Genomic DNA, 27,394 nt, shown 5'->3' on the forward strand with positions numbered 1-27,394 from the left:
TAGAGATACTGGAAAATTAAATATAAGATTAATAATGATACAAATTATTTAAATTATATATAAATTGAAAGTAAGAAAATATAATTAAAATATTCTTTAAAAATAGCATATTATAAGAGTTTAAATAAAAAATAACATGCTTAAAAGTTATGCATCAATAATAAAAAAATAAAAAAATATTCTATAAACATTTATAATTTTAGTAATTGTATCATTTAAGAAAAATTAAGTTAACAATTATTAAGTAACTTTTTAATTTTCAGTTTTTTTTTAACATATATTACGGAAATAAGTAATTTTTAATTAAGTACAGAAAACATATTCAAAATGGTGGTGGAACAAATTAATGGAAATAAAACATTGATAGAAGTGGGAAATTTTAAGCCTCAAAATGAAAAAGTTAAAAATATTTTGCAATAAAAAAGTAAGTTTAAATAAAATATTGTATTTAGTTAGATATGGGTTGGACTTGTAAGAAAGCCCATATTGGAGTCCGATCGGGTTACCCAGAAGAATTGTAATGAGTCGGGTCTGTATCCAACCAGAACTAGGGTTTCATATATAATAACGCAGTTTGGTCAGGGTTTTATCAGAAAGGGGGCGTACCCAGACAAGAAACTAGGGAAGAAGAGGGAAGGGAGAGTGTTGAACGCTTCATCAAGATGGGTATGTGACTTCTTAATCATTGTTTCTCCGATTTCTCATAGTCAATTGCTGATAATAATTATGTGTTGCGTGCATGAGTCTGTAGAATTTTCTCTCTGATGGACTTTGTTATTGATTTTCAACAGGTATTTCCAGGGATTCTATGCACAAGAGGCGTGCAACTGGAGGCAAGAAGAAGGCGTGGAGAAAGAAGAGAAAGTAATGCTTAAAATGACAATATTTATTTATTTATGTATTTATTTATTTATTTAGGAGTGATGATGGTTGAACGATTTGATGTATCTGCCGGATCTAGTTGTAGTCATATTTAACTAGGCAAATGGGGGATTCAAGTGGTTACTTCCTTAGTCATTTAGGGTAAAGTCATGCGAAACTAATACCTTATATGTGTTTATATTTGAATGCGTTTCGTTTGTAAATTTAGAAATTACATTTTGATTCTTGTGTCTTCCGCTTACAAATAGAGAAGTAATTAGCATAGAAAAATGTCAGTGTTTTGAAAGATAGAATTTCTATTTTACTCTACATTCAATCAGTTTACTCTCGTGTCTGAACATTGAGGTGTGATCATGTGAAATTATCATTTGCAATATCATCTCCATTTTGCTTCTTGGATATGACTACATCCATATCTGGAATTTTAGTTTTCATTGTTTCCAATCCTCCTACAGAAATAGTTATATAGCATGTTTCCATTATTCATGTCTGAACTTTTTGTTATACAAATGTTTTTTCATTATTTAAGAATGTAATGTCTAAACAAAGGGTGGGTCTACAACTATGTTGAGATTTTTATATCATCAATAGGCAACATATTGACTGTAAGCAGAGGCCAAAATAGCTAATAATAACATAGTAGATCTTAGTATTAGTGGATATTATTTAACAATTTGGATTATTTATGGTGAATTATCATTTTGTTTGTGCTCTATCCCAATTATTTGTATTTAGACAAAGATATATATTTTTTTATTGGATTCATATAGGTATGAGCTTGGGCGCCAATCAGCAAACACCAAGTTGTCAAGCAACAAGACAATCCGGAGGATTCGGGTTAGAGGTGGTAATGTAAAATGGAGGGCACTGAGGTTGGATACTGGAAATTACTCATGGGGTAGTGAAGCAGTAACCCGCAAGACTCGTATTCTAGATGTTGTCTACAATGCCTCTAACAATGAGCTTGTGAGAACCCAGACTTTGGTCAAGAGTGCTATTGTTCAGGTTGATGCTGCTCCTTTCAAACAGTGGTACCTTCAACACTATGGTGTTGACATTGGCAGAAAAAAGAAAGCAGCAACCAAGAAGGACTCTACCGAGGTGATACATTGTGAATTGTCTTTCATTTATATTTATATTTCCCCCCTTATGATCTATATCATTTATTTCTTGAACAATATCTCCCCTTTTTTCCTGTTGAATGTTGAGTAAATATTGGGAGGAGATATGTTGAAATTGAATGCAAGGTGCATCAAGATTTTTGTTAATACTGTCTTTTATTGAATGTGATGCACAAAATCTGCAAATTCATAATTGGAATTGTTTACTTGATGGGACAAATATATGTTTTCGAAAAAATTATGTATTATTCTTTCTATGAATAAACATTTTTTATCATGGATCATGTGTGATTTTTGGGATTGAATATTGTGCATCAATTGTGTTTCATGACCTTTTTATGTCAAACTTTCAGGAGGGTGATGCTGCTGCTGCTGAAGAAACTAAGAAAAGTAACCATGTGCAGAGAAAAATTGAGAAGCGCCAGAAAGATCGCAAACTTGATGCCCACATTGAAGAGCAATTTGGTGGTGGCAGATTGTTGGCATGTATTTCTTCTCGCCCTGGACAATGTGGCAGGGCTGACGGGTATGCTTAAACATTTATGTGCTAACATTGTATTGTTTGTCGTCTGCTTTTCTTATTTTTCAAAATTTTGTAGGTACATTCTGGAAGGTAAGGAGCTGGAGTTTTACATGAAGAAACTCCAGAAAAAGAAGGGAAAGGGTGCTGCTTAATTTTAGCGTTTTCCAAGGTTCTATTTACCTTTAGTTCTTGGAAATTGGTACAATTCAAGATGATGTATGTTTTTACGACTGTTGGTGGAGATCATCTTTAGTGTGAACGTTTTGTTAGTTTTATGCCAATTTCAACCAAAATTTTGTTTTAATTGTTACTCATAATTTTAATTTTAATCTTGAAGACGGGATGCATGAGGGTTTTAATTATTATGTCCATAATTTGTTCTTATTTTTAAAAACACCTGACATTATGCATTAGAGCATTATTTTCTTTGAAGCTATGATCCCAAACCCAAGTATGTATATGAGTAGTTATTTAAAAATTTACATATATACGTAACTTAAAAATGAAATTACATCCTATAAATAGTTCAAATTTTTTGTTGTGAGCCCAAGAAAAATGTAACCATCTTAGCAAGAAAGATTTTATTAACGTCATCGGTTTTACTAATAGTCCTATAAACTTTTGTTTAATTCATGTAAATGCTTTGAACTTTAATTTTTGTTTTTATTGACAATTATATTTAATCTTTCTTGGATATTCCTCGAATCTTAGTAACATTTTAATTATTCCTTAAGATTCATCGATATTTTTTATATGGAATTCTTTTTCTGTAGCAAGTAAGAGTAAAACTGTTTATAATAGATATCAATTAATTGAGTAAAGCTTTTAATTAAATACGTAAAATCTAACGTTTTCTAAAAGTATAGTACTTTGACTTTTGTGACTTTGTTGATTATGTAATGATCTATCTTTCAGAAGTTAATTTATAATTAGAAAATAATAAATTAACAAAGTTTTGATCGACAAATAATCATTTTTGATAAAAAAAACTCTAACACTTTATTATTTTACTTTTGTAATTTTTATTAAAACAAAATTATTTGATAATTTTGTTAAAAATTATTTTTCTTTAATTTTAAGTAGTGAGATTTAGAATTTATATAGTATTAAAAAAATCGAAGTTGATTATATTTAAACCAGTTTATTAATAATACAGACTTTTATACTTTGATTCAGTTAACTAATTATTTTTTTCTGAAAAACAATTATAGTTATAAATTATATTAATATAGATTTTATTATTTTTTATAATCAATAATTAAAAGCTTATATTCATACACTTCCTAAAATTAGTCGATAATGTAAAAATATCTACATTGATAATATATATGAAAACTAAAATCTTTAAACATAATTTATTAAATAAACTTAAGAATAAGTGAATAAGACTGCATTAACTGGTTATATAATTTAAAATACACCACAGTTTTATAATTGAAAATAAAAATATATCCTATGTATACATTTTTTTTTAGAAAAAGATTGTTATTCATTTTAATATATTAAACTGTCTTTAATATAGTTTTTTCAAACATTTTATTTCTAAATTATTATTTATATTATATTTTAATTTTAATATATTAAAAATGAATTGTCACAAAAAGAAGAAAAAAATTAATAAATCATTGACATTTAATGTAAATGATTTAAGTTGAATCTGTTAAAAACAAATCATTTATAGACAAATTGACAAGTTTTAATTATTAATTAAAATTAAATTAAAATTCAAGGTAAAGAGGTAAAGTTTAAGATTCATAAGTGATTAATTTGAAAGAGTTTAATGGTAGACTAGAATTCTTGTGTGCTTTAACAATATTAAGTTTCAGTGAAATTTGGAATTAGTCCTTCTTCAAAACTTTCGATCAATTTAGTCTTTCATCTTTAAAAATGCATGAATTTAGTCCTTTTAACTAAATTTTGTTAAGTTTATCTGACGTTTCAAGCGCATTTCATGATAGTATTTGAATTATTTATACCGTTTGACACATTTCGCCTCAAATTTGATCATAAAATGCGTTTAAAATGTCAAATAAACTTAACAAAATTTAGTAAGAAGGACTAAATCCATGTATTTCTAAAAATGAAGGACTAAATTGGTATAAAGTTTCAAAGAGGGACTAATTCCAAAATTCACTGAAACTTGAGGAACCAAAAACATATTTAACCCATTAATCTATATGGATAAATAAATTAAGTATTTAATTAGTATTTTAATCCAATATTTGTGCATTAATTCAATATGATATAATTCAATATTTTAGGAGGCGATTAATTCAATATTTATTCATTATTATAACTTTTAAACTCATTTCATCTCTTGGTTGCATATCGCTAAATAACTATTTTAAAGTATAAAAGTACATTTTAAAATGACAATTCTTGAATATATATATATATATATATATATATATATATATATATATATATATATATATATATATATATATATATATATTATTTTTAAATATTCTAAGAGATAAACAATAATACCGTTTATCGTATAAATATGGTTAAAATATCTTTTTGATCAAGTTTTATTAAATAAGTTTTAATTTTGGTTTTGTGTTCAAATAAATCTCAATTTTTGTCAATTTTGTTTAATTAGGTCTTTTTTCCTAACATCATTTAAATCATTAACGGTCATGAACAATGACTGCCACGTGTCACTTCGTGATATTTTTTTGATTTTTTTTAAATGTTCACGTGTCAACCCAACAACGTGCAATGTGTCAAAGTCAAGGTTTCTATATTCAATTTGGTCCTTATATTAGCTATTTTTGTTCAATTTAGTCCCAATTTTTGTTAACATAAACCAATTTGGTTCCTCTCCAAATTGAAACCAAATTTAATTTTTATATTAAAATTCACATTTTTTATTAAATATTTTTATATAATATATTAAAATTCACATCACTATAACTTTGTTATAAAAATTAAATTTTGTTTCAATTTAGAAAGGGACAAAATTAGTCAATTTTAAACAAAATTGGGACTAAATTGAACAAAAATAACAATTATAGGGATCAAATTGAATATAAAACATTAACTTTGACACGTGACACACATGACATATGGACATTTAAAAAAAAACATAAAAACCACGAAGTGACACATGACAGTCATTGTTCATGGTCGTTAATGATTTAAACGGTGTTAGCAAAAAAGGATCCAATTGAACAAAATTGACGAAAATTAGAATCTATTTGAACACAAAACTAAAATTAGGATTTATTTGATAAAACTTGACGAAAATTAGGACCAAAACAATATTTTAACCTATAAATATATGTAAAAAGATCAGATAAAAAATTACAAAAGTAAAATTTGCATCTCATCATATTATCGTATTAAGATACGACTTTGATGAATGATATAAATTCTGAAAATTCTTTCTTAAAAAGGTCTTTTTGTCAACGTTGTAGCTATTAGACAATATTTCATATTGTTCTGTCCTTTTTTCTTTTTTTTTTAATTGAGCACTTTAGGAATAAAAATGAATTGGACATAAAATTTAGGATCGAAAAGATTGTCATGAAAAATAAGATTGTTCAAGATTATAATATTTGAAAAATTAGTAGTGACATAATTTTGATTAGGTAAACACAAAGGAATAGGAGGAAAAAGTTTAAAAATTTGAAAGGAATATTTGAAGGGACAAATATGGTTAGCAGCACAATATCTAAGGAGAAGAGGGGAAAATATAATCTATAAATTTGACAATACATTGATGCATGATGACTTCAAGAAAAGAAGCATTTTGAAACTATTGTAACAAAGAAAGTATGACTTCGTATTGATCTTTAAAGAAACCAAATTGATGTCTTATAGCCTTGAGGAAGGCCATGTTTGATCCAACAATTTTCATATGTATGATTGGTCGTTTGACAGTGATCACAATATTTGTTGCATTTAGCAGATTTATTAAAACAACATCTTCTACGAAAATTTGAGGAACCTCCATAATTAGTGAAAGAACTCTTGTTTGAACTGTCTTAAAAATTAAGATTAGCAATATATTATTGAGAAAAAATGGGAGAAAGAACAATTTAATTCTCGTTCTTGTTGAAGAACCAAGAAAAATGTTTTATCCAGATTTGGCATGGGTTCCATAAGCATAACTTGAGAATGAACTTCAAAAAAACCATCACTAAAGCCATGAAGAAATTTTATAACACAATCATCATTCATTTTGAATCTTCAAGATTAAACTACAATTGTAAGGAGAAGTGCAATTACAAACCACAATCAATTATCCAATATAATGAAAGCTCTTTCCTTTGGCGATGATTTAGCATTGAGAAATTTTGGAATCACCTTATGTATAGTTTTGAAGTTCTTCTTACATATAAAAAATACAAAACTTATCAGTATGAGAGAACCGTTGAAGAAGATCATTAATCTTGTAAGCCGGTATATGATGATCTTATTACATTGTTTCCAAGCTTTGTGCAGAGAATTATGGAAAGGCGGGCAAGGAGGAGTGCCAAGAACAAATCTTGCTTTATTCTTGGTTTTGAGAGAAAGAAACATTGTGTTTCTATTACTGGTAATTATTATCAGCAAGCAAAGAAGACACTAGAATAAAAGCATGATTTTCTCCTAGATGAAGGAAAAGAGTACTCACAAGATTCATGATGTGATCAAATAGAAACCTAAGATTTACCATGGGAAATGCGAAAAAAATGAGAAAAAGACAAAGAGGACACAATGTAGAAGACTTTAAACTGATGCCATGTAAGTGTTTGAGAAAATACTTGAAAGAAAATTTCTCAGTACATAAGTTTATGTGTGCTTGAATACATAAGGATTCAACCAAATTGCTTACAAACAAAATCAGTAAAAACAACTAAACTAACCAACAAATAATCAGAAAAAAAATATCTCTAGCGAACATGTTCTTTTTCGTATAGTTTTGTTTTTCGTCTTAATGGAAGTACATTGTTTCTTTCCATAATTGTTTTTTACTCACAACTACAATATTCTAAAAGAAAAATTAATTATATACTATTAAGCCATACTTTATATGTCATTTATATTAAACTCAATTAAACTTATGCTCAATTCAACATCAACATGTCATTTTTCAACATTTTGATTGTATTACAATATATAATTATATTTTAAAAATTTAACGATCATACATTAATTTTTGAGCTAATTTAATTGGTCTAGAAGTGACACAATTATAGAAATTGATGGTGCAATATTACCATTATCCTCATTTTCTATGGGCATAAGTTGTTAAACCACTTTTTATTGTTGTTTACTAATTGATACGAAAATTTAAATAAGTCTTATTTATGTAGTAAGAAAAAGTAAATAAACTAAAATATATGTTTTCAAAATAAATTGATCATTCTTTTCTCAATTTCTCCTCTTCATTTTCGATATTTGTCCATACACACTAACATCGTACAGACATATAAAATAATAATGAGAAAATATATCTTGACAATCCAATAGTTGTATACAATTATTGATGTGATTGTTTTAATAAAATAATATATAATAAAGGGTAGATTTATAATTAAATGATATAAAATTATTAAAATAACAATATTAAAGATTATTAGGTGCGTATAAAAGAAAATTGGGATGTCCAGATATCGTGTTCTATTAATAATATTCAACATGAATAATTTTTATTTTTTAAATTAAGCTATTTCTTATATTATGTAATTGTATTTTAAATTCTTGAGATTGATGCGTGTCCATAAAAAGTAATAAAATTATTATTATTATTATAATTATAAATGAGTTTTACAATTTTATTATAAATAATTATTTTAAGTTAAAAAGACAGTTATTTACAAGGTAAAAATGGAAAACAACAAAACTGTACAATATCTCTCTTTATATGATAGTATATAGATAATACTAATTTTCTTTTAAAGTTTATTCCAAAAATGGTTTATTTAGTTAATATCTTTAGCTCACTAATACTTAATATTTTGTTGAACATTATTTTAAATATTAATTATATTCATATAGTATAACTTATAAGTTATAGCTTATATTAAGAATTAATTTATATATATATATATATATATATTATTACTTTTATCTTTAATATTTTAACGAAACTTTGTTCTATTTCATTTTATTATAGATTACATATTATTATGACATCTCTTTGAGAACATCATGATAAAATATAATTTAAATTTTTTTAATGTTTATTTAAATTTGAATACTATTTTTTCCATTTTTTAAAATTACATTATTTATTTTTATTGTAATTTTTTTTTCACACTATTTGTTCCAGTCTATAATTAAATATTTGAGTTGTAAGAGAAATTTAGGAATTTAAAATTAATTAATAAAACTAAATTATTATAATTGTTTAAAAATATATTTTATTACCAACATTGACAAATTTAGATCACATAAAAAACACGCTTCAAATTTTAATCTTATGGTTAAAACTGAACTACTCATTAAACTGTTATATTAAAAAATAAAGATAAAAAGTAGTTAGTTTTAAAATTGCTGTTTGAATGTAGCCACTTCATGTGTAAACGTGTCATGTTATTCACTCCTTAAGTTCTTTTCCAATGAATAAAATAAGGTCACTAAATTCAACATTTAATAATAAAACTTCAATATTATTATGCTCCCACCTTCTGCATCATGTATTTTAGCATAATTTTGGAAGAAAGTATTATAACTATAGATAAATTAATGCTGCTAACTAACTTTCTTAATAAATATTCTCTACATTTTTAAATAATTTTAAATTTAGCATTAAAATATATTTGAGCAAACATTTTTTTAAACGCTTCTAAAATAGATAAATTAATTTTCGTAACCAGCTAAAATTAACTTAGATATAAACAAGAGAAATTAAATTTAAAAGCTTCTGCATATTAATTTATTTATAACCTATTTTTAGTTTATGCCAAAGTTATTTTTTTCTTTTTTTTCTATTACAGGATTATTTGAAGAAAAACTTATCCAAACAAATGGTCAATGAAAAAGAAAAATCAAATATACTAATACTCAGTTTGTATACAATATTAACTTTTCTTCTCAATTTGTCCCTTAATCAGCTATATTTATAACATATATATTTATTGAAAAATGATAGTTTTTAATTAAAATTATTTTAGTTAGTTATAAATAATTGATTATACTGTCTGGTTGTCCTGAGAACAATCCGATATTCAAATATCGATCAATCTAAACATGTGAAGCATCAATTTCGGATGAGTTCTGATTTAAATTATTTTTTTGAACTTGATTATTATTTTTTATATTTATTTTTCAGGAGCACAATCCTTATACGAAAATATTGATATTTAAAAAATATTATTTGATTATATTAAATAAAATAATTGAACAACATAAAAATGAAATATTTTAAAGTTTAGTTAAATGTGTTTTTTTTTATTTTAACTTTCAATGAATTTTAAAATTAGTCTATTTGAAAACTTTGGACTAATTTAATTATCTATTCTTTGAAATACGTGAATTTAGTTTTTTTAATCAAATTTTGTTAAGTTTATTTAACATTTTAATCGCGTTTCATAATAGTATTTGACTTAACATGAAAAAAATGTGTCTAAGAGTATAAACAACTCAAATACAATCATAAAATATATACGAGACATCAAATAAATCTAACTAATTAAATTTAGGTATTTTAAAAAATAAAAGATTAAATTAATCCAAAATTTTAAAATGGATTAATCTTAAAATTCACTAAGAAAGAAGACAACATAAATTTATTATCTAATTATGGGATAATAACTTTTTGCTATTTGATTATATATTTAATATCCTTTTAAATATGAACATAAATTTGAGAGAATTGTTGTGTAGTAAACCCTGGTCCCAGTTTCTCAATTTTGGATGTAGAAATTGCTTTTAAACCACGTCGTCAACAACACTAACTCTTCCATTCAACCCGATTCAACTCGACTCGGCTCGGCCGAGTCACATCAGTAGTGTCATTTCCCTTCGTTATTGTTCATGCCATTTCACTTTCCTTCTTCTCTTCAGGTTCTCTCTCTTTCTCCTCCTTCTTCTCCTTCCACGTTAACCTTTGCAACACTTTCTCAACTTTCACAACAAATGTATTTATACTTGTATATATATTATGCATAGATATCGGATATTCATACCCTTTTCTTTCTCTTTGTTTTTTCTTCTTACGCTTTCAACCCTTAGCATTTCATTCACACCAAGCTCAACAAATATTCATCTTTCTTTCTTATTATTATTGTTTTCATCATTATCTTCTTCAATGTGTGTAAGATAACATATACAGGATTTGAAGGAAGATACTTCCAAATATTCTTTTCTTTTTCTTCTTTTGGGTTCTTAATGTTTCGATTAATTGTTAGCATGATGTGGGTTTAATCTATCTTGGTGTATGTGAATGCACTGTTGCACTTGTTTTCTTTCTTCCTCGGTTGCACGTCTCGGTTGGTGCTTCCTTATGCTGTGTTAATCTATCAGCGCTTTGTTTATGATATGAACTTGCATACAGGTGGATCTGGTTCGGTTGATTTTCTTCTTCTTGCTTGGTTATATTTTGTTTTCTTCGAAGGGTTTTTCTCTTACTTTTTTTTTACTCCAATAGCATACGTATATACATATTGGTCGTTTGTGTGGCGTAATTGTTTTTATTTTTGAATCTGTGTTGGCCACTGAAGAATGCTGGTTTTCAGAAGTTGACAAATTTTTCTTTTCTGACTAGGTAGGTATCAGTGTTGGGGATTTTGATGTTTTTGTTGTACTGCCAATTGTTGTGGTTTTAGGTTCAGCCGTGTTCTGTTTTTCTTAGGTAGAGAAAAGAAATTGCTTCAGTTATTAGAATGCTTTTGGAAAAACTGGTAAATTCCAAAAGTTGTCCTGTTGCTTGTACTCTAATCTTGAGTTCATGCATAATATTTTTGTTTTTCTTCTTTTGAAACCAAGAATTTGATGAGTGTGACTGGCGCTGGTACTTTTGAGTGCCTGGTGAGGCACTCTGTACATTACTTTAATGCATAGTTGCATCTTATAACCCTTGTTCAAAGTTTGAAGTACGCTCATTGATTATGTTACCTGAGCTACATTTCCTTTATAAATGATTCTTCTTAAGGTTTTGATTTGAGTTTATAGTTATTAGGTTTATTGTCCAGTTTTTTTTTTTGGCAGATGGAGTCAATTCAGCAAAACTATTATGATGATTCTGTGGAGCATGAATCTAATATTCCTCCAGGTTCACCTCATATAAGTGACGCAAGAGTTGGTGAAGAATACCAGGTGGAGATCCCCTCTATGATAGAAGAAGCAGAATGGCTTCGACTTCTTGTAAATCCTGCTGATCCAGAAATTATGGGTGATAGTTCACTTTCCTTTGCAATTGGTTTGCCCCTCTCAGTTACATGGATGCACAATGAAGGTTATCTTGCAGATATTGATGGTACAGTCAATGTTATTGAACTAACAAAAGAGATTAATTTAGAAAAGAACAGCATTTCAGGCAATGAGGAAGAGTCGAAACTGATTTCATTTTGATTTGTGATGACAGGAGACAAAAATTCTGATCAACTGGCTAAAAATAAAAATTATGTATTGGCCCCTGGCACATTGAGCAACTCCTGGAGTGAAGCTGATGCAAAAAGTTTTCTCCTTGGTTTGTTTATTTTTGGGAAGAATTTTATCAAGATAAAAAGATTATTAGAAAACAAAGGGATGGGGGAAATGCTGTCATATTACTATGGAAAGTTTTATAAGTCTGATGAATATCGTAGATGGTCAGACTGCAGGAAGACTAAAGGAAGAAAATGCATTATGGGACAGAAACTCTTTTCTGGGCAGAGGCAACAGGAACTATTATCTCGATTGATTCCTCATGTATCAAAAGAATCTCAAGATAGTTTGCTGCAGGTATCAACTATCTCATCTCAATACTTTGTTGTTAATGCAAGAAGTATATTTCAAATGCCTAATGGTTGTCTTAACTTGTATCTCTGCATTCTCGGATTTTAAAGTTTCTCTATTTTCATGAGTCAATTCTATATTTATCCTTTAAATTACTTTTAAAATTGGCATGATTTTCAGGAAGGCAATAATGATTTGATTTTTGTGGTGTGCTGTATATTTAATGATTTCTGACCTTTTTTATGGTTATTTTTATCATATAGGGTATTGAAACTATTAGCATCACAGGTTTCAATATCTTTTGGAAGTTGTTAATTTATTCTGCTTAAGAGCTTCAAATGATACTTTTGATTGTTTCTTCTATTCCATTTGATGTTGGAAAGTAAAAAGCTGTACTATTGACAAAGTATCTTCGTGAATATTATTAATATTATGCTATTGTGATCATGTGTTGTACCTATGATGATTTGAACGTATGGTCAAAGGTAATTATTTTTTATCACTACAGTTATATCATTTATGTGCTTCACATTCTCGTTGGTTTGGTGTATACAATCAGGTTTCTCAGTCATATGTTGAAGGAAGAGTTTCTCTTGAAGAATACATTTTATCTATGAAGTCTACTGTTGGACTTGGTGTTCTCGTGGAGGCAGTTGGTATTGGAAAGGAGAGGGAAGACCTTACAAGCCTTGATGTGGAACTTGGGAAGAACAACAATTGGGTTTTTTCAGCACCAACTAGTAAAGCTTGGTCTTCTCTTGGACCCAGTGATATAATCAAATATTTGACAGGAGGATTGCGACTGAGCAAAGCCAAAAGTAATGATCTCTTCTGGGAAGCTGTTTGGCCTCGGTTACTGGCGAGAGGTTGGCACTCTGAGCAACCACAACATCACAGTTATGTCTGCCCCAAAGATTATCTAGTTTTTCTAATCCCTGGTGTTAAGAAATTTTCAAGGAGAAAACTTGTAAAAGGTGATGATTACTTTGATTCTGTCAGTGATGTCTTGAACAAAGTAGTTGCTGAACCTGGTCTTCTCGAGCTTGAAGATGAAACTAGAGTTGGTAGCGGCAATGAAGAGCAAGAAAAGGGATTGAATAAGGATGATCAATGTAATTATCGTCGTCAATGTTACCTCAAGCCCCGAGCTTCTACCACTGATCATATAAAATTCATGGTTATTGATACTAGTTTGATGCACAAAGGGAAGTTTTCTGATATAATGGAATATAAATCTGCACCTGTTAAGTTAGCTGGTAAAATTGAGGCAAATGCTGCTGGTATTACGACTAAAGGGGCCAAACAAATGAGGAAAGTAAACCATAGCAAGGATCTGTCTGAAAAAGTTAATAAAAAGTTGACAAAGTTCACAGTTATTGATACCAGTATGCTTAATGTAGGAAAATTATTGAGAGTGAGAGAACTGAGATGTCTTCCAGTTGAATTAGGGTGTGCATCTAAGAGGACTGTTCTCTCAAGAGAAAGAAAGGATAGCTCTTCTAGTGACAAAAAGAATATTAGTAATACTAATAGCCGAAAAGGCATATCTGAGAATCATGGTACCAGTAAAAAAGAAGCAAATGATAAACCAGATAATAATGCAAACAAGATGGTGGAAAGGCAGAAAAATCAGAAGATCCGTGTGTCTAATGATAATCAACTAAAGAGAACCGTAAAACATCAGTTCAGTCGGAGGGCAAGAGCAGATCATTGTAACCAAACAGTTCTTCCCATTAAAAGGAGGAGATTGACAGCTTGTGTTAAGGCAGAGACCAGCCGCGCCATTGAAAATTCCTCAGGAGGTTTGGAATCTGAAAATTTGGCATTCTCTCAGTCATCAAGCTTTCTAGATCCCAACCAAAATCTTCGTGATTCAGTTAGTCTTCAGCAGAATGGAAGTTCAGTTGCTTCTCCAGCTGGTGGAAGTGTGGAAGTGAATAATGAGGAAACCATTCTGAATGAAAAGTGTCAACACAGGAGCAGTTCTTGTGTTAAAGTTGAGAAATGTGAATCACAGATGCTGGCCACCTTGAACACACCCCAGGTTCCATTGAATTCCAAAGACAGTGGACACAGGCAGTGCCTAAAGGCAAATGATCCATATTTGTCAAGTGATGCTCAGGGGGTTGTTGAGAAGCCAGAAAGAACTTCTCATGATGTTGGTTCTGTGGAGCAGCAGTCAGATACAAATCCTAGGAGACAGAGCAGAAGAAATCGACCATTGACAGTTAAAGCATTGGAGTCTCTAGAAAATGAATTCTTACAGGTGCAAAGGAAGCAAAAAAGGAAAGATATCCTGCCACATATAGATGCTTTCAGCCCTTGCCGCAGGGCTCGTACAAGAGGCAAAACAAATCTGCATCGTCGCAATTCTGATCATGGCACTGCAGTTGTCAAAGAAAAGCATTTGATTGGAGATGAGAAAATGGAGGTTGTGGAGCTGGCGGAATATTTCCAAGCCACTAAATTAGATTAAAGAGCAGAATCTATTCTACTAGGTATCACTGAAGCTGCACTCATCATGGATGTTTGGTTTTCAGAAACAAAATGGATTTTCAAAGTACTGATGTTTCTACTGTCTGACATACAAATTGTGTTCTAAAGGTGTGAGAGTTCTGTACAGAATTTTGCCATAATTTAAGAGAATGTTACCAAGATAGCCTTTGGTTTTTAAATGGAGTAGGAAATCACTGCTTTTATTGTTTCTCTTGTCTATTTTCAAATGTTGTGTTGAAAATCTCAAATCAATGGGATGTAAGGTAAAAAGTTTTAGTGTATAAATAAATGGAAACTTCATTTTACAAGTTAATTTTGTAAAATCTAAAAAATTTAGTTTCATAGTATGTGACATAAAATCATGGAATCATTTTAAGTTGTAAGAGTTGTACAAAATTACAAACAAATTTGATATACTAAATTTACTAAAAAATACTTGAAGTTTATGGAGTGATGCTATAGCATAGTATTATCAATTCTAGTGGAGAAAGAAAACTATCTTATATTTTTTTCAAAGTTGAAAATATTGTAATAAACCAAGCACATTGGTAAGGTACACCCTTTAGCCTTTTATCTTCTAAAGAAAGCCCAAGGTTGACATACAAGAGTCAACGGTTATATAATCTGTCCCTTTCTGAAAAAAAAAAAGCTATTCTTCCATTGGTGAAGTATATAATAAGAAGTTGAAATTGTTAGGATTCATTTGGTTTAGAAGTGTTTGTTTTTTCACTTTTCAACAATGAAAACTTCATTTGCTTATGCTTTGTTTCATGTTGTTTACATTATTTCTTATAATTTCTCGTTGAAAATATATAGAGTAAAAACGAATTAACAATTTATTATTAAAATTATAAAAAATTTCTATCAGTAAACAACCTCTTATATATGCGCAGTGTTCTGCATGAAATGTCACCTTTATGTTGAAAACAAATTGAATTTGGGTTCATTACGTACGTATAGCTGTGAACTCTACAGTGAAAGTGAAATTGTTACCCAATTTCTAAATGCTAACTTGTTCTTCTAAACAATGTGAGTGGTTTGAAAGATTATTTTTAACACATCAATTATGCTTATCCGTTACCCTGTTTGTAACAACAAATTTAATCTAACATATTAGCCGGTAGATACAATAATATAACATATTGTTACAGTCCAAAAAATGTGTAAAATAACCTTAGACTAAAGATGAAAAGAAAGAAGTATTTTAACTTTATCTAATGACTCACTTAGGTCAAAATTCTTCTGTCTCTTGACCGTGTGAGTAACACTCTTATTTATGAGTAAGTCGGGTACAATTTTTATAGATATACATAATCAAATATTCTCAAATAACTTAATCAAAAGATAACTAATAAATAACAACAATAATATCTCCTAATCTGGTTTATATTCATCAAATGGAGATAAGAATTTTCTTCAAGATTCTCCTTTATATTCTCGAATATTCTCCTTTCAATCTTAACTTCCTACAGGGAGGTCGGTCCTAGGGTGATATCATCACAAAAACCATCAACCAACTACCTTCAGTGGCGTCGGTCCTAGGGAGACATCCTTTTGGATTCTTGTAATAATCTCGGTCCTAGCGAGACATCCTTCTGGATTCTTGCAATGACCTCGACTCTATGGAGACATCCTTCTGCATTCTTGCAATGACCTCGACTTTGTGTAGACATCTTTCTGGATTCTTGTAATGACTTCGACTTTATGGAGACATCCCTCTAGATTCTTACAATGACCTCGACTCTGTTGAGACATCCTTCTTGATTCTTGCAATAACCTCGACTATGTGGAAACATCTTTTGGATTCTTGCAATGACCTCGGTTCTGTGGAGACATCCTTCTATGGTTGAACCTTCCCCTAGATTCTTGCCAAGACCTTGAATTTGTGGAGACATGTTTTCTAACTTGAATTGTCGCTTGATTCCTTGGTCTATTGAATACCTCGGTTTATTGGAAATCTTTTCCATCTGAAAGGACACATATGAATACTGTTATACTTGTATATAGTATATATATTATACAAAAGTAATATAAATATCCTGTCTATGAAAATAAAACATATAACTAACTTCACTACTTGTAATATTATTTTTAGTACTAAATACAATTATAACAATTCACACAAAAACACACACATATATATATATATATATATATATATATATATATATATATATATATATATAATATGAATTTATATGTAGCTGTATGTGTTAATAAATCACATTATACTTTCAAGATATTAGACATACAAACACATTATAATTGACTCACTTTTTATAGCAATCGTCAATTGAAACAATATAATTTTATGTTTTACGCTTTTTAAAAATTATGATATTAAGAATGTCCTATTAAAAGTTAAGATCTAACTCTTCATATTCTTCATATGCATATATTGAAAATGCATTATCAATTGTCTATGTTACCGAAGTTCATGCATCCACTTTGTAATACAACCTAATGCACAAATATTTTTCAACTTCTCACTACTTAATGTCCCAAAATATATAATCATATCATCACTAAATATAAAATGTCTCTTAACAAGTTTTCCGCTTAATACTATAATTCTCATGGTCACGACATCATTCCAAGTATGCTCACACACGTATATGTATCATACGATATATTATACTAGTGTATATCTTTGTCATAATTATCCAATAACATTTCATATATAAATCCTGCTTATTGAATATAATTAACATCACATATAACTCATGAACAACATCACCACCATCAACTATGTGTTGCTTGAGCAATCACACACTGCATAAATGATATAACTTCAAAGAACACAATTAGTTTTGTCTCTCCTTCACTCAAAATAGTTTTGACACTTAAGGAAGCATCGCTAGTCATCCAACATATAAGCAATATATTAGCGAAATAACACAATCAAAAGTTTTTAGAAACTTTATACTCATTATTTTTTCAAGGTTAAAATACTCCGTTGGTCCTCGTTTTTGTCGCAAAATCTCAATTTGGTCCTTGTATTTTTATTAGTCTCAATTAGATCCTCATTTTTGTAAATTAGTATCAATTAGGTCCTTTCCGTTAGTAGAGAACTAACACTGTTAAGTAGGTGTCACGTGTCAGCTCCTCGTTTTTTTGAATTTTTAATTTTTTTTTAATTTTCTAATTTTTTTTAAAAAAAATTTAATTTTTTTTAAATATTTATGCCACGTTTCAGGTTTGTAGAGTGCCACGTGTCAATCTAATATGGTGACACATGTCAAATTATTGTATGAATCTCAATTTGGTCTTCATTTTTGTTAATTTGATTTGATTTCAGTCCCAATTTTTTTAAAAAAATTTTAATTTCATGTGCTACAAATTTAGAACAAATTTAATTTTTGTATAAATGTAATGATGATACTTTTATTACAAGTGATATTTCTATTACATATTTTTAACAATATTTAATTTATTTAAATTTATATTTTACATTAAACTTTATTTAAATTTTATTTTAAAATTATGAATATATAGATTAATAAATTTATATTCAAAATATTTGTATAATATTCAATATCAACAATATTTTAGAGTTGGCTTAAAAATAACAATTTTATAAATTCAAATGTAAAATTTTAAAATAATTTTATAACAAATTAAAATAAATATATTTAAAATTTTAATATTAAATACAATTAATATTATTAAAATATTTAATAAAAATATCAATTTTAATAAAAGTAATCATAACATTATATAAAAGTAAAATTTGGTCTAAATTTGGAGTGTTTGAAATTGAAAATTTTAAAAAAAATTTGGAACTCAAATCAAATCAAATTAACAAATCAAATCAAATTTTGAGATTCATACAATAATTTGACACGTGTCACCATATTAGATTGACACGTGGCACACTACAGACATGACACATGTCATAAAGAATTTTAAAAAAAAAATTAAAATTTTTTAAAAAAAGAATTAAAAAATTTTAAAAAAATTAAAAAATTTAAACAAAATTTAAAAAATTCAAAAAAACGAGGAGTTGACACGTGACACCTACTTAACGGTCTTAGTTCTCTACTAACGGAAAGGACCTAATTGATACTAGTTTACAAAAATGAGGACCTAATTGAGACTAATAAAAATACGAGGACCAAATTGAGATTTTGCGACAAAAACGAGGACCAACGGAGTATTTTAACCTTTTCTCAATACTTGAATGACCATATTGTCACTTGATTATTGATATGTAATTGTATGACTTCACATATCCTATACATCACCGCTTATTCTCGTGTTTAACCAACCATGTTGTCACTTAAGTGTTATATTACAAAGGAGATGATTGTCTTGCTATCATTCACTCAAGACCTATTACTTGAGCTATGCAAACTATAGCTTGATTATTTATTTTGATGATTGATTGATAGTCAACGATGCATGTAATCATGATTCACTATAGTAAACATTCACTTAAGTCCGCATTTTGATATGGAGAGTTTGATGCATACTTAATTGGGATGAGGACTTATCATATTTTAAGAGTCAATTATAATATATAAGATTAGGAATCATATAATTACAGTATGAAATATTATCAGTGTTGAGATTGTGTAAAGATTGAAAAATATGAGAATTATAAGATATATGATAAATATAAAATATGCTATAGGAAAAACTTGTTATATATATATATATATATATATATATATATATATATATATATATATATATATATATATATATATATATATATATGTACGTACGTATAAAACAAAATGTAACAAAATATAAAGTTAAATGACTTTATGTGATTTTTTGTGTGTAAATAAAGTCACAAAATTATTGATCTGAAAGTTTTCCCTTTCAAAATGTAAATTTAAAGGGGTATGGATTTAAATGAGTGTGAACTTAAAAAAATGTTTACTATACTTAAACATCATTTAAATGATATCAACCTGAAGAACATATTTCATCAAGCAATTCATACAAAATATACCTGTACATTCTTACTATATTAACTTACTATATGCTAAATAATCCCAAAATATGAAATATATAATCAATCTCCATACTAATAATCTCATTACTACTTTATTTTAATAATTTTATGAAAGAATATACAAATGCATTCTCACATATATATGTAATTTCAACAACCACGCTTTCCATATATCTAAACAATTATCCAATTGATTCTATACTAAAATTAACTCTCATCACTTGGAAGTAGTATACCAAAAAGTAAAACTTTCTTTTTATTTTCTTTTTGAAATCTAACTAACAATACGGCAATTCCTTAAATACCAAACTCTATACCAACAACATCTCTCATTTACAAAACACCTCAAAGAGAGAGAGAAAAAAAAGGGGAAAAGATTAAACACTTAATAATAAATGGATTACTTATTCGAATTAAAAATATGAGTGACTCAATAGCATAACTATATCTTAATTATTGTCTAATTTGAAAGAATTCAAATAAACTAAAATTATTATTTTTTGAATAAAACAAAAATTAAAAACAATAAACAATCTATTTGCTTTCTATTCTTTTATTCATCTAAAATTTATCTCTATTATAAAGCCTTACACTATTTGACTTTCTTTTTTAGCGCATTAATTTTTCAATATTTTTCTCTACGATTTAAAATTTCCATGATTACGACTAAAGTATACTATTACTATAGAACAAAAAAAATAAAAAAATAAAGTAGCATAGTATAAACTTTTTGATATCTTAGCCAAATTTTATATTTCAATCACACTTTCGCATAACTCACAATGTTTATTTTATTTTTAACATTTTAAGTGGTAATTTTTAATCAATATTATAATACAATAGATTTAACATTCAATGGAAAAATAATATTCATACGTGTATTAACAAAGAACTAAATTTTAACGTAATTTAATATTTATAATACAAATTAATTTATTTTATTAGCATTTATCTGACTCTTTTTAATTAAAAAATGTCAACATTAGTTAAAAAATGTCAACATCACTAATATTAATGTTCACCGGAACTTGAATTTAGTTTAAGATCAATCCAATAACTTTTTCCAATTATTAAAAAAAACAATTAAACTATAAGAAATCAAATAAAAAAAAAACTAAAGTCATTCCATATTCAAAACTTTTTCAAATAAGCTGTAAAATAAGTAAAAACAAACCGATTTGATATGCCAAAAAAAAAATGAAAACAGTTATTTATTTATTTTATAGAAATCAAAACAATTAATCTTTAATCAAATGAGACTTATCTTCATTCTTTTTTGCATATCATTATATGAAATTTAATCTCGATATTCATTTCATTGTCAACGTTTTTGTTTGAATTTAAAACAAAATGTAAAGTATTTTTCCCATTACCTTTTAAATAAGTAATAAAACTTTTCAGATAGTCAACAACACATTTTTTTTTTTAAATTTTACAACATTACTAGCAAATTAACTATAATAATATAATAATTTCATTATTTTATGATTTAAATTAATGTGAATATTTTTTAAAACATTATAGAAATCTGAATGTTAGATTTTTATTCCCTCATTTCTTAAGTTTATCATAACTATAAACTAATAATTAGCTTAGCTTTACCTTTGGGTTCTCCTATTTTTACATTTCTTTTTAGCAAATTTGATTATATTAACATTTAACAAAAAATCAGTTGTGATGATACTATTGAATATTAACCTTATACAAATAAAATGTTGGGAGGTCACGTTGGTAAAGAAAATAAATTATTAAATAATTTTTTACTTTTTTAAAGATTTATTCTAAATTATAATTTGAAAATAGCTGTCAAAAACGAATAAAACTAGACAATTTGAATTTTGTGCTTTTGTGTAATGTAGTTGGTCAACTTGAAAATTGGCCCAATTTGAAGTTGGACTTTCTAATTAGCTAGGTATAATTTGGGTCAAATGCTAATGCCAAGACAATTTTAGCCTAATGATAAAGCTATTCAAGACATTGTCCTACACCAAAACGAATATTAACAAACTTTTTTAATGTATTTTTTATTAGTTAAAGTTATAAAGAATAATTGAATGTTAGAAAACGACCAAACTTTATCATTTTTAATAAATTTTAACCAATCAAAATAAGTTTAATGTATTAAAAAACACGTTGGTAACATTAGTGTTCTAAATTTGATTCATGTGTGCACCGAATTTCTTTGTGGAGTTCAATAATATATTTGCTGTAAGTCATGTTTGACTGTGCTTAGTGTTTACACGTTTCGGTAAGAAAGTTGAATTCAGGTCTAATTTAGTCTAAAAAAATCGTGAGATTTGAATTATATATTATAATAATTTACACTCACTTAATATTTAGATGATATAACATCTTCAAATTATGCTTTTACATCAATAACATCGAACATTAATCACCAAGTAAAACATGAAAATGAAAAGAGTAGTTTTATTCTAAATGACACGATAAGCTAATTACAACCATTCTAATAAGTTTTCAGGAAAAGTAATTTTCCTACTAATGTAGATTTCGGTTAAATATATTTTGATTCTTCGATTATTATACAAATTTCTTTTTCTTCTTAAATTAAATTACAAAATATTTTATTTCTGAACTTTATAATGTAAAATATTATTTTCAACAAATGAGATGTTATATGATAGCTTATTATACGATAGCTTTTCGTACAACTTATCACATAAAAAACACTCGATCTATAGTTGATAGGAAAAATGTTTTATATGATTTTTATAAAATTTAAAGTCAAAATAGTTTATGATTTAATTTAGAAACAAAACATAATTTTTTATAATAATTTGAAACATAATTTTTCTAATATTTAAGGATGGAAGATTTATTTAATCTCTAAATCAATTTCATTAAAAAGTTAAAATGCATATTTAGTCTATATTTTTTTTAATTGTGTCAATTCAATCCTAATATTTTTTTTAATTAAGTTCGAAATTTCGTCAATTTTTGATGAAAATTGGGACCTAATTGAACAAAAAAATGTTATGACTAAATTGGCACAACTGAATGAAAATAAAGACTAAATGTGTATTTTAACAAAAATTCTTTTAATAAATTTTGATATTATTTTAATACAAAAAGTAAAAGTTAAACTCAATTTCATAAAATCTACAATTTTTTACTTATACATATATTTTAATTTATTTTTTTTTCAAACACGTTTCTCTCTTAAGAATGACGAAACGAAGCACCGAGACATTGCGAAACTAGATTGCAAACACAATCATGGGATTTGTACAAAGATTGCAAAGAGAGAATCTACAAAAAATTGTTTAATTGTTATGCAACCAAACGTAAATGGTTGATCAATTGTTGAATTTCAACACATATGAGAAAAATTAAATAACACTAAATATTTGAGGTATTGTTCACTTTGGAGACCAAAACTTCATGATTTTGTCTTTAAAAGACACAATAAAGGATTAAGGGATAAAAGTGCATTTAAATTTCTTTTTACCTTAATTCCTAATCGATGTGAGACTATTTAACATACCAAGATTTTTCAACCACAAGTTTATTGAGATAGTGTGGTTGGAGTCAATCACTGCATTTTAGGTATTACCTATGTTGGAGCTCGAAATTCCATCAAAGTTTTGTTCTTAAAAGGCATCTTAGAGGGTTAAAGAAAGAAAATGTATTTAAATTGTCCTTGACATAAAATCCTAAACGATGAGGGACTATTGGACATACCAAAACAAGCCCCTAAGTCTAGGGAAACAAGGGTTCATATTCCATTTCCTCCAATCCAGGGCTAAGGAAATTAAGGTTTGTCTTTGGAACCTGTAACATCCTAACCGAATATTACAGATTTAAAATAATAGAATAGATAATTAATAAATAACTTCATTTATTGAATAACAATTCCCAAAACGTGAGAAATTTAACACTTTATTCCGTTCATAAAGAATCTCAAATTCAACTGATAACTCTATTATAATAAAACCATGTTCAAAATCTTAGATTACAAATATGCAAAGTCCATGAAATAAATAAAAACAACTTTATAGAAAACTCCCAAGCTAGCCCATGCTCCGTCTTTAAGTCTCACCGGATCCACCTGCAACATCATCTGCTCTCGTGTACCGCGTACACGATCATCGCCAAACACAAGCAAATAGGGTGAGCTAAAGGAATAAAACAGATATACAACACATTTATATTACAACACAATCACACCAAAGGAATTTCCATCCTTTGACTTCTTACCACATGGCCACAACCATGTTAATCGTGGTCTACGTCTTCTAGTGAGTACCTCAAGATGTCTTGCTGCCACACCTATTGGCCACAACCGATAGAGCACGTGCAGGAAACCATGCTACGGATAACACACCATAACGACAGGTGAAGTTCCCAATACGAACATAGTTCGTAACGTCCCAAGACTACCGAATTCGTTGGCCTTATACCAAGGAGGGCAATCTATTTGGATCCGTCGTACGAGCCACAACCTGCACACTCACACCGGTAACACTCGCCAACCCGAGACACAACTCAAGAGTTCCTTGTGTTCATCCGCCATCCCGAGCCACAACTCAAGAGATGCTATTCTGAGCCACAACTCAAGGAATACCACATGCTTAACCCCTATCCCGAGCCACAACTCAAGGGATATGTTCCGAGCCACAACTCAAGGAACACCAGCAAGCTGACCTTTGAGACATCATCAAAGTCTTGTAGACCACACACATCTAAAGCAAGCCAAACATTTTTGCCTCAACAACATTGTTTGGCGCTACTCACGAGTCGCTAAGCGCACCACGCTTCCAGACCACCTGGCGGGGGACACGTGCCGCCAGGCGCTAAGCGCCTCTAATGCTACTGTTTCAGCAAGTATCGCCTGGCGGGACAACCCTTACCGCCAAGCACCACACGCTTCAATACTCTACTGGTTTTGTAACTATCGCCTAACAGTCAAACACCACTGCCAGGCGCTACACTAGTACTTGAGCAGTACTGGTTTTTAAGCACCTAGAATAAAGTAAAAATCAATCTTACTCTTATAATTATGCATATCCAAAATCAAGAATATCGGCTTCCAGAAATCAACATGACTCACATGCACAATCTCAATTTAGATGGCTTCATCATACGCGTACACAAGTATCACCGTATATCATTTGCATCAACTCACATATTGATATATATATATATATATATATATATATATATATATATATATATATATATATATATATATATATATATATATTCCACCCTTTAAATCCATGCTAGCATTCAATTCTAACTTATGAATAAGGCATGCTCAAACAAATATAAAGCAACAACACTATAACAAATTAAGCACATGTCCTATGCACCAATGCAAATTTATATTGACACACATGCATTCACCAATAAATCAATTCTCAACGTGTGACTAACCCAAAGGAACATTCAATTTCATAGAGACTTACAACATAACCCAATCATGCTTCATTAGAAGTTACTTGGAATTATCAAGAGATTATTCATGAATTTTAAAGACTTCAAAATCAACAATCGTGCATAACACATATCTCTCGCTAATAATCTCAAAATAAAATCTCCACCATTCAAAGTGAAGAACTACATGTTATGGACCACCTGTCAAAATTTCACCTAAATCGGACGGTTAACGAAATGGGAAATGTAGTTTTACGAAAACTCGCAAACTAGAAAAATGGTGGCGCCTAACGCCCAGAAATCAGGAAGGTGGCGCCTGGGGGTTTCAAAACCAGCGCCAGGCGGTTCCTGTTCCGCGAAAATACGAAAAACAACATTTTTCGTGAATCAGAGCACCACTCGCATCTCTGGTATGGCGCATGGCGCTAACCAACGTGCCGCCAAGTGGTTCCTGCTGTTCCAAGAACCCCAACATTCTTCTCTGCACTTGCAAACCTCAACCCATTCACAACAACTCCGAGTTCAACCAATTTATGACTCTATAAGATACTATTCCATCTTTTAGGATTACAATTCATCTCTAACACTTCCCATACCCAAATTCATTCACATTTTCCATTTAGATTGGTGTCGTTTTTGAAATCCCCAATTCATCAACCCTAAGATAACCTTCATGCGATTTTCATCTCAATTAAACCCGAATTCCACGAATTTCCATTGAAATACGATGTCTAATCATTCATAAAGATTAGAACACAATTTCTCCCTGATTAGAAACCTCCCAACACACAAAAAACATCCAAATCGAATGAATTCGACTCGTGTTGCTTGACGGTTGTTCATCACCGTTGGGCAGTTCATCAAAACCCAGAAAACTGGGTTGGGTAGCTTGTGTCGCCTAACAGCACAGGGTTCCGCCTCCAGGCGGTTCCTCATAGGAACCCAGAAAATCACACAACACAGATGAACGGCCTGGCAGCAGTTCATCGTCCGCTAGGCGGTTTCTGAAAAATTTCTAGAAACATGAATTTCAATGAAATTTAAAGGTGATCATACATATACATGCTATAATTCATACATTTACAAATAAAAAAAATAAATAGAACGTGATCCAAGTCTCCTAACCTGGTCTCCTTTGCTTAAATTTAAATGTGTGATAGTTCTTCTTGACCCAAAGATGGCTTCCCTTAGTGCTCCCATAGTTCAGCTCCAAACAGGCTCTTAATTCTCTCAGCACACTCTCAATTTCGCTCTCTTATCACTATGTAACAATGACAATACTGCAAACCCTTCTTCTAACCTAAAATTGGCCTTTTAATGGTGCCTTAATGCTAAGTTAATGACCAAAAACGAAAATTTGGTTTAATGATGCTTGTAATTACCATTCAAGGACCATTATAGCTGTTTTTCCAGCCTCCCTTGGCGGCCCATTCAGCTAGGATTTTCTCTAACCTTTCACATTCATGCCAAATGTAAAAATAGGCAAAAAGAAAGCTTAATTTGGTTCTACCAAGGTTTAAACCCATAACCATGCCAATGTCAACTCAATGAACAACCATTCAACCAATTCATGTTTCATGATAATTCACATAATTCTATAATTATGTTATCACTCAACATGATCAAGCATGTTGTTAAAATAATAATAAATTAAATCACACAATAATAGCATATCACATAATTAAGTACTCTTAACCACTTAAGCTAGTACTTTTTCACGTCATACAAGTAAGAATTAAATGTCATAAAGACTCCCACTACCCGCATTTATTAATTAATTAATTTTCACGGGTCTTATAGAACCTCTTTTCCATCCCCACAAATGATGCCAATGTTTTAACATCAAGTACATTGAGATAACATTGTTTAGGGTCAATTATTGCAGATGAGGTATTATTCACATTAAATCCTGGAGCTCCGCACAAATCTATCCATAAAAGACACATAAGAGGGATAACGAAGGAAGGTGAATTTAAATTATCATTGGTTTTGAATCCTAAGTGATGTTGAACTATTGGATGTATTGGAATAAGCTCCCCAATTGAGGTATAAGGGGAACAATGGTTCATCTTTATAATCTATTTTCCATTCCCATGGACGACACCAACATTCCAGCCTCAAGTCTCAATTTCTCGGTAATGT

The 27,394-nt window shown here is 29.0% G+C and overlaps 2 protein-coding genes across 2 annotated transcripts; both read left to right on the top strand.

Moving 5' to 3' along the window:
• The first annotated feature begins 480 nt into the window (after positions 1–480).
• Positions 481–2,830, top strand: LOC114183104 (small ribosomal subunit protein eS8-like). Its single transcript, XM_028069977.2, has 5 exons — positions 481–666; positions 792–864; positions 1,653–1,983; positions 2,357–2,529; positions 2,603–2,830. The coding sequence occupies exons 1-5, from the start codon at positions 663–665 to the stop codon at positions 2,676–2,678; spliced, it is 657 nt and encodes a 218-aa protein (XP_027925778.1). The 5' UTR covers positions 481–662; the 3' UTR covers positions 2,679–2,830.
• Positions 2,831–10,402: 7,572 nt separating this feature from the next.
• LOC114183323 (uncharacterized) lies at positions 10,403–15,074 on the top strand. Its single transcript, XM_028070297.2, has 4 exons — positions 10,403–10,527; positions 11,671–11,938; positions 12,047–12,405; positions 12,959–15,074. Exons 1-4 carry the CDS (start codon positions 10,498–10,500, stop codon positions 14,873–14,875), a joined length of 2,574 nt encoding a protein of 857 aa, XP_027926098.1. The 5' UTR covers positions 10,403–10,497; the 3' UTR covers positions 14,876–15,074.
• The last annotated feature ends 12,320 nt before the right edge of the window (positions 15,075–27,394 follow it).

The sequence above is a fragment of the Vigna unguiculata genome, chromosome 5 (assembly GCF_037176805.1).
Source record: "Vigna unguiculata cultivar grain cowpea cultivar isolate G323 ecotype 2 chromosome 5, ASM3717680v1, whole genome shotgun sequence".
Taxonomy (NCBI): Eukaryota; Viridiplantae; Streptophyta; class Magnoliopsida; order Fabales; family Fabaceae; genus Vigna; species Vigna unguiculata.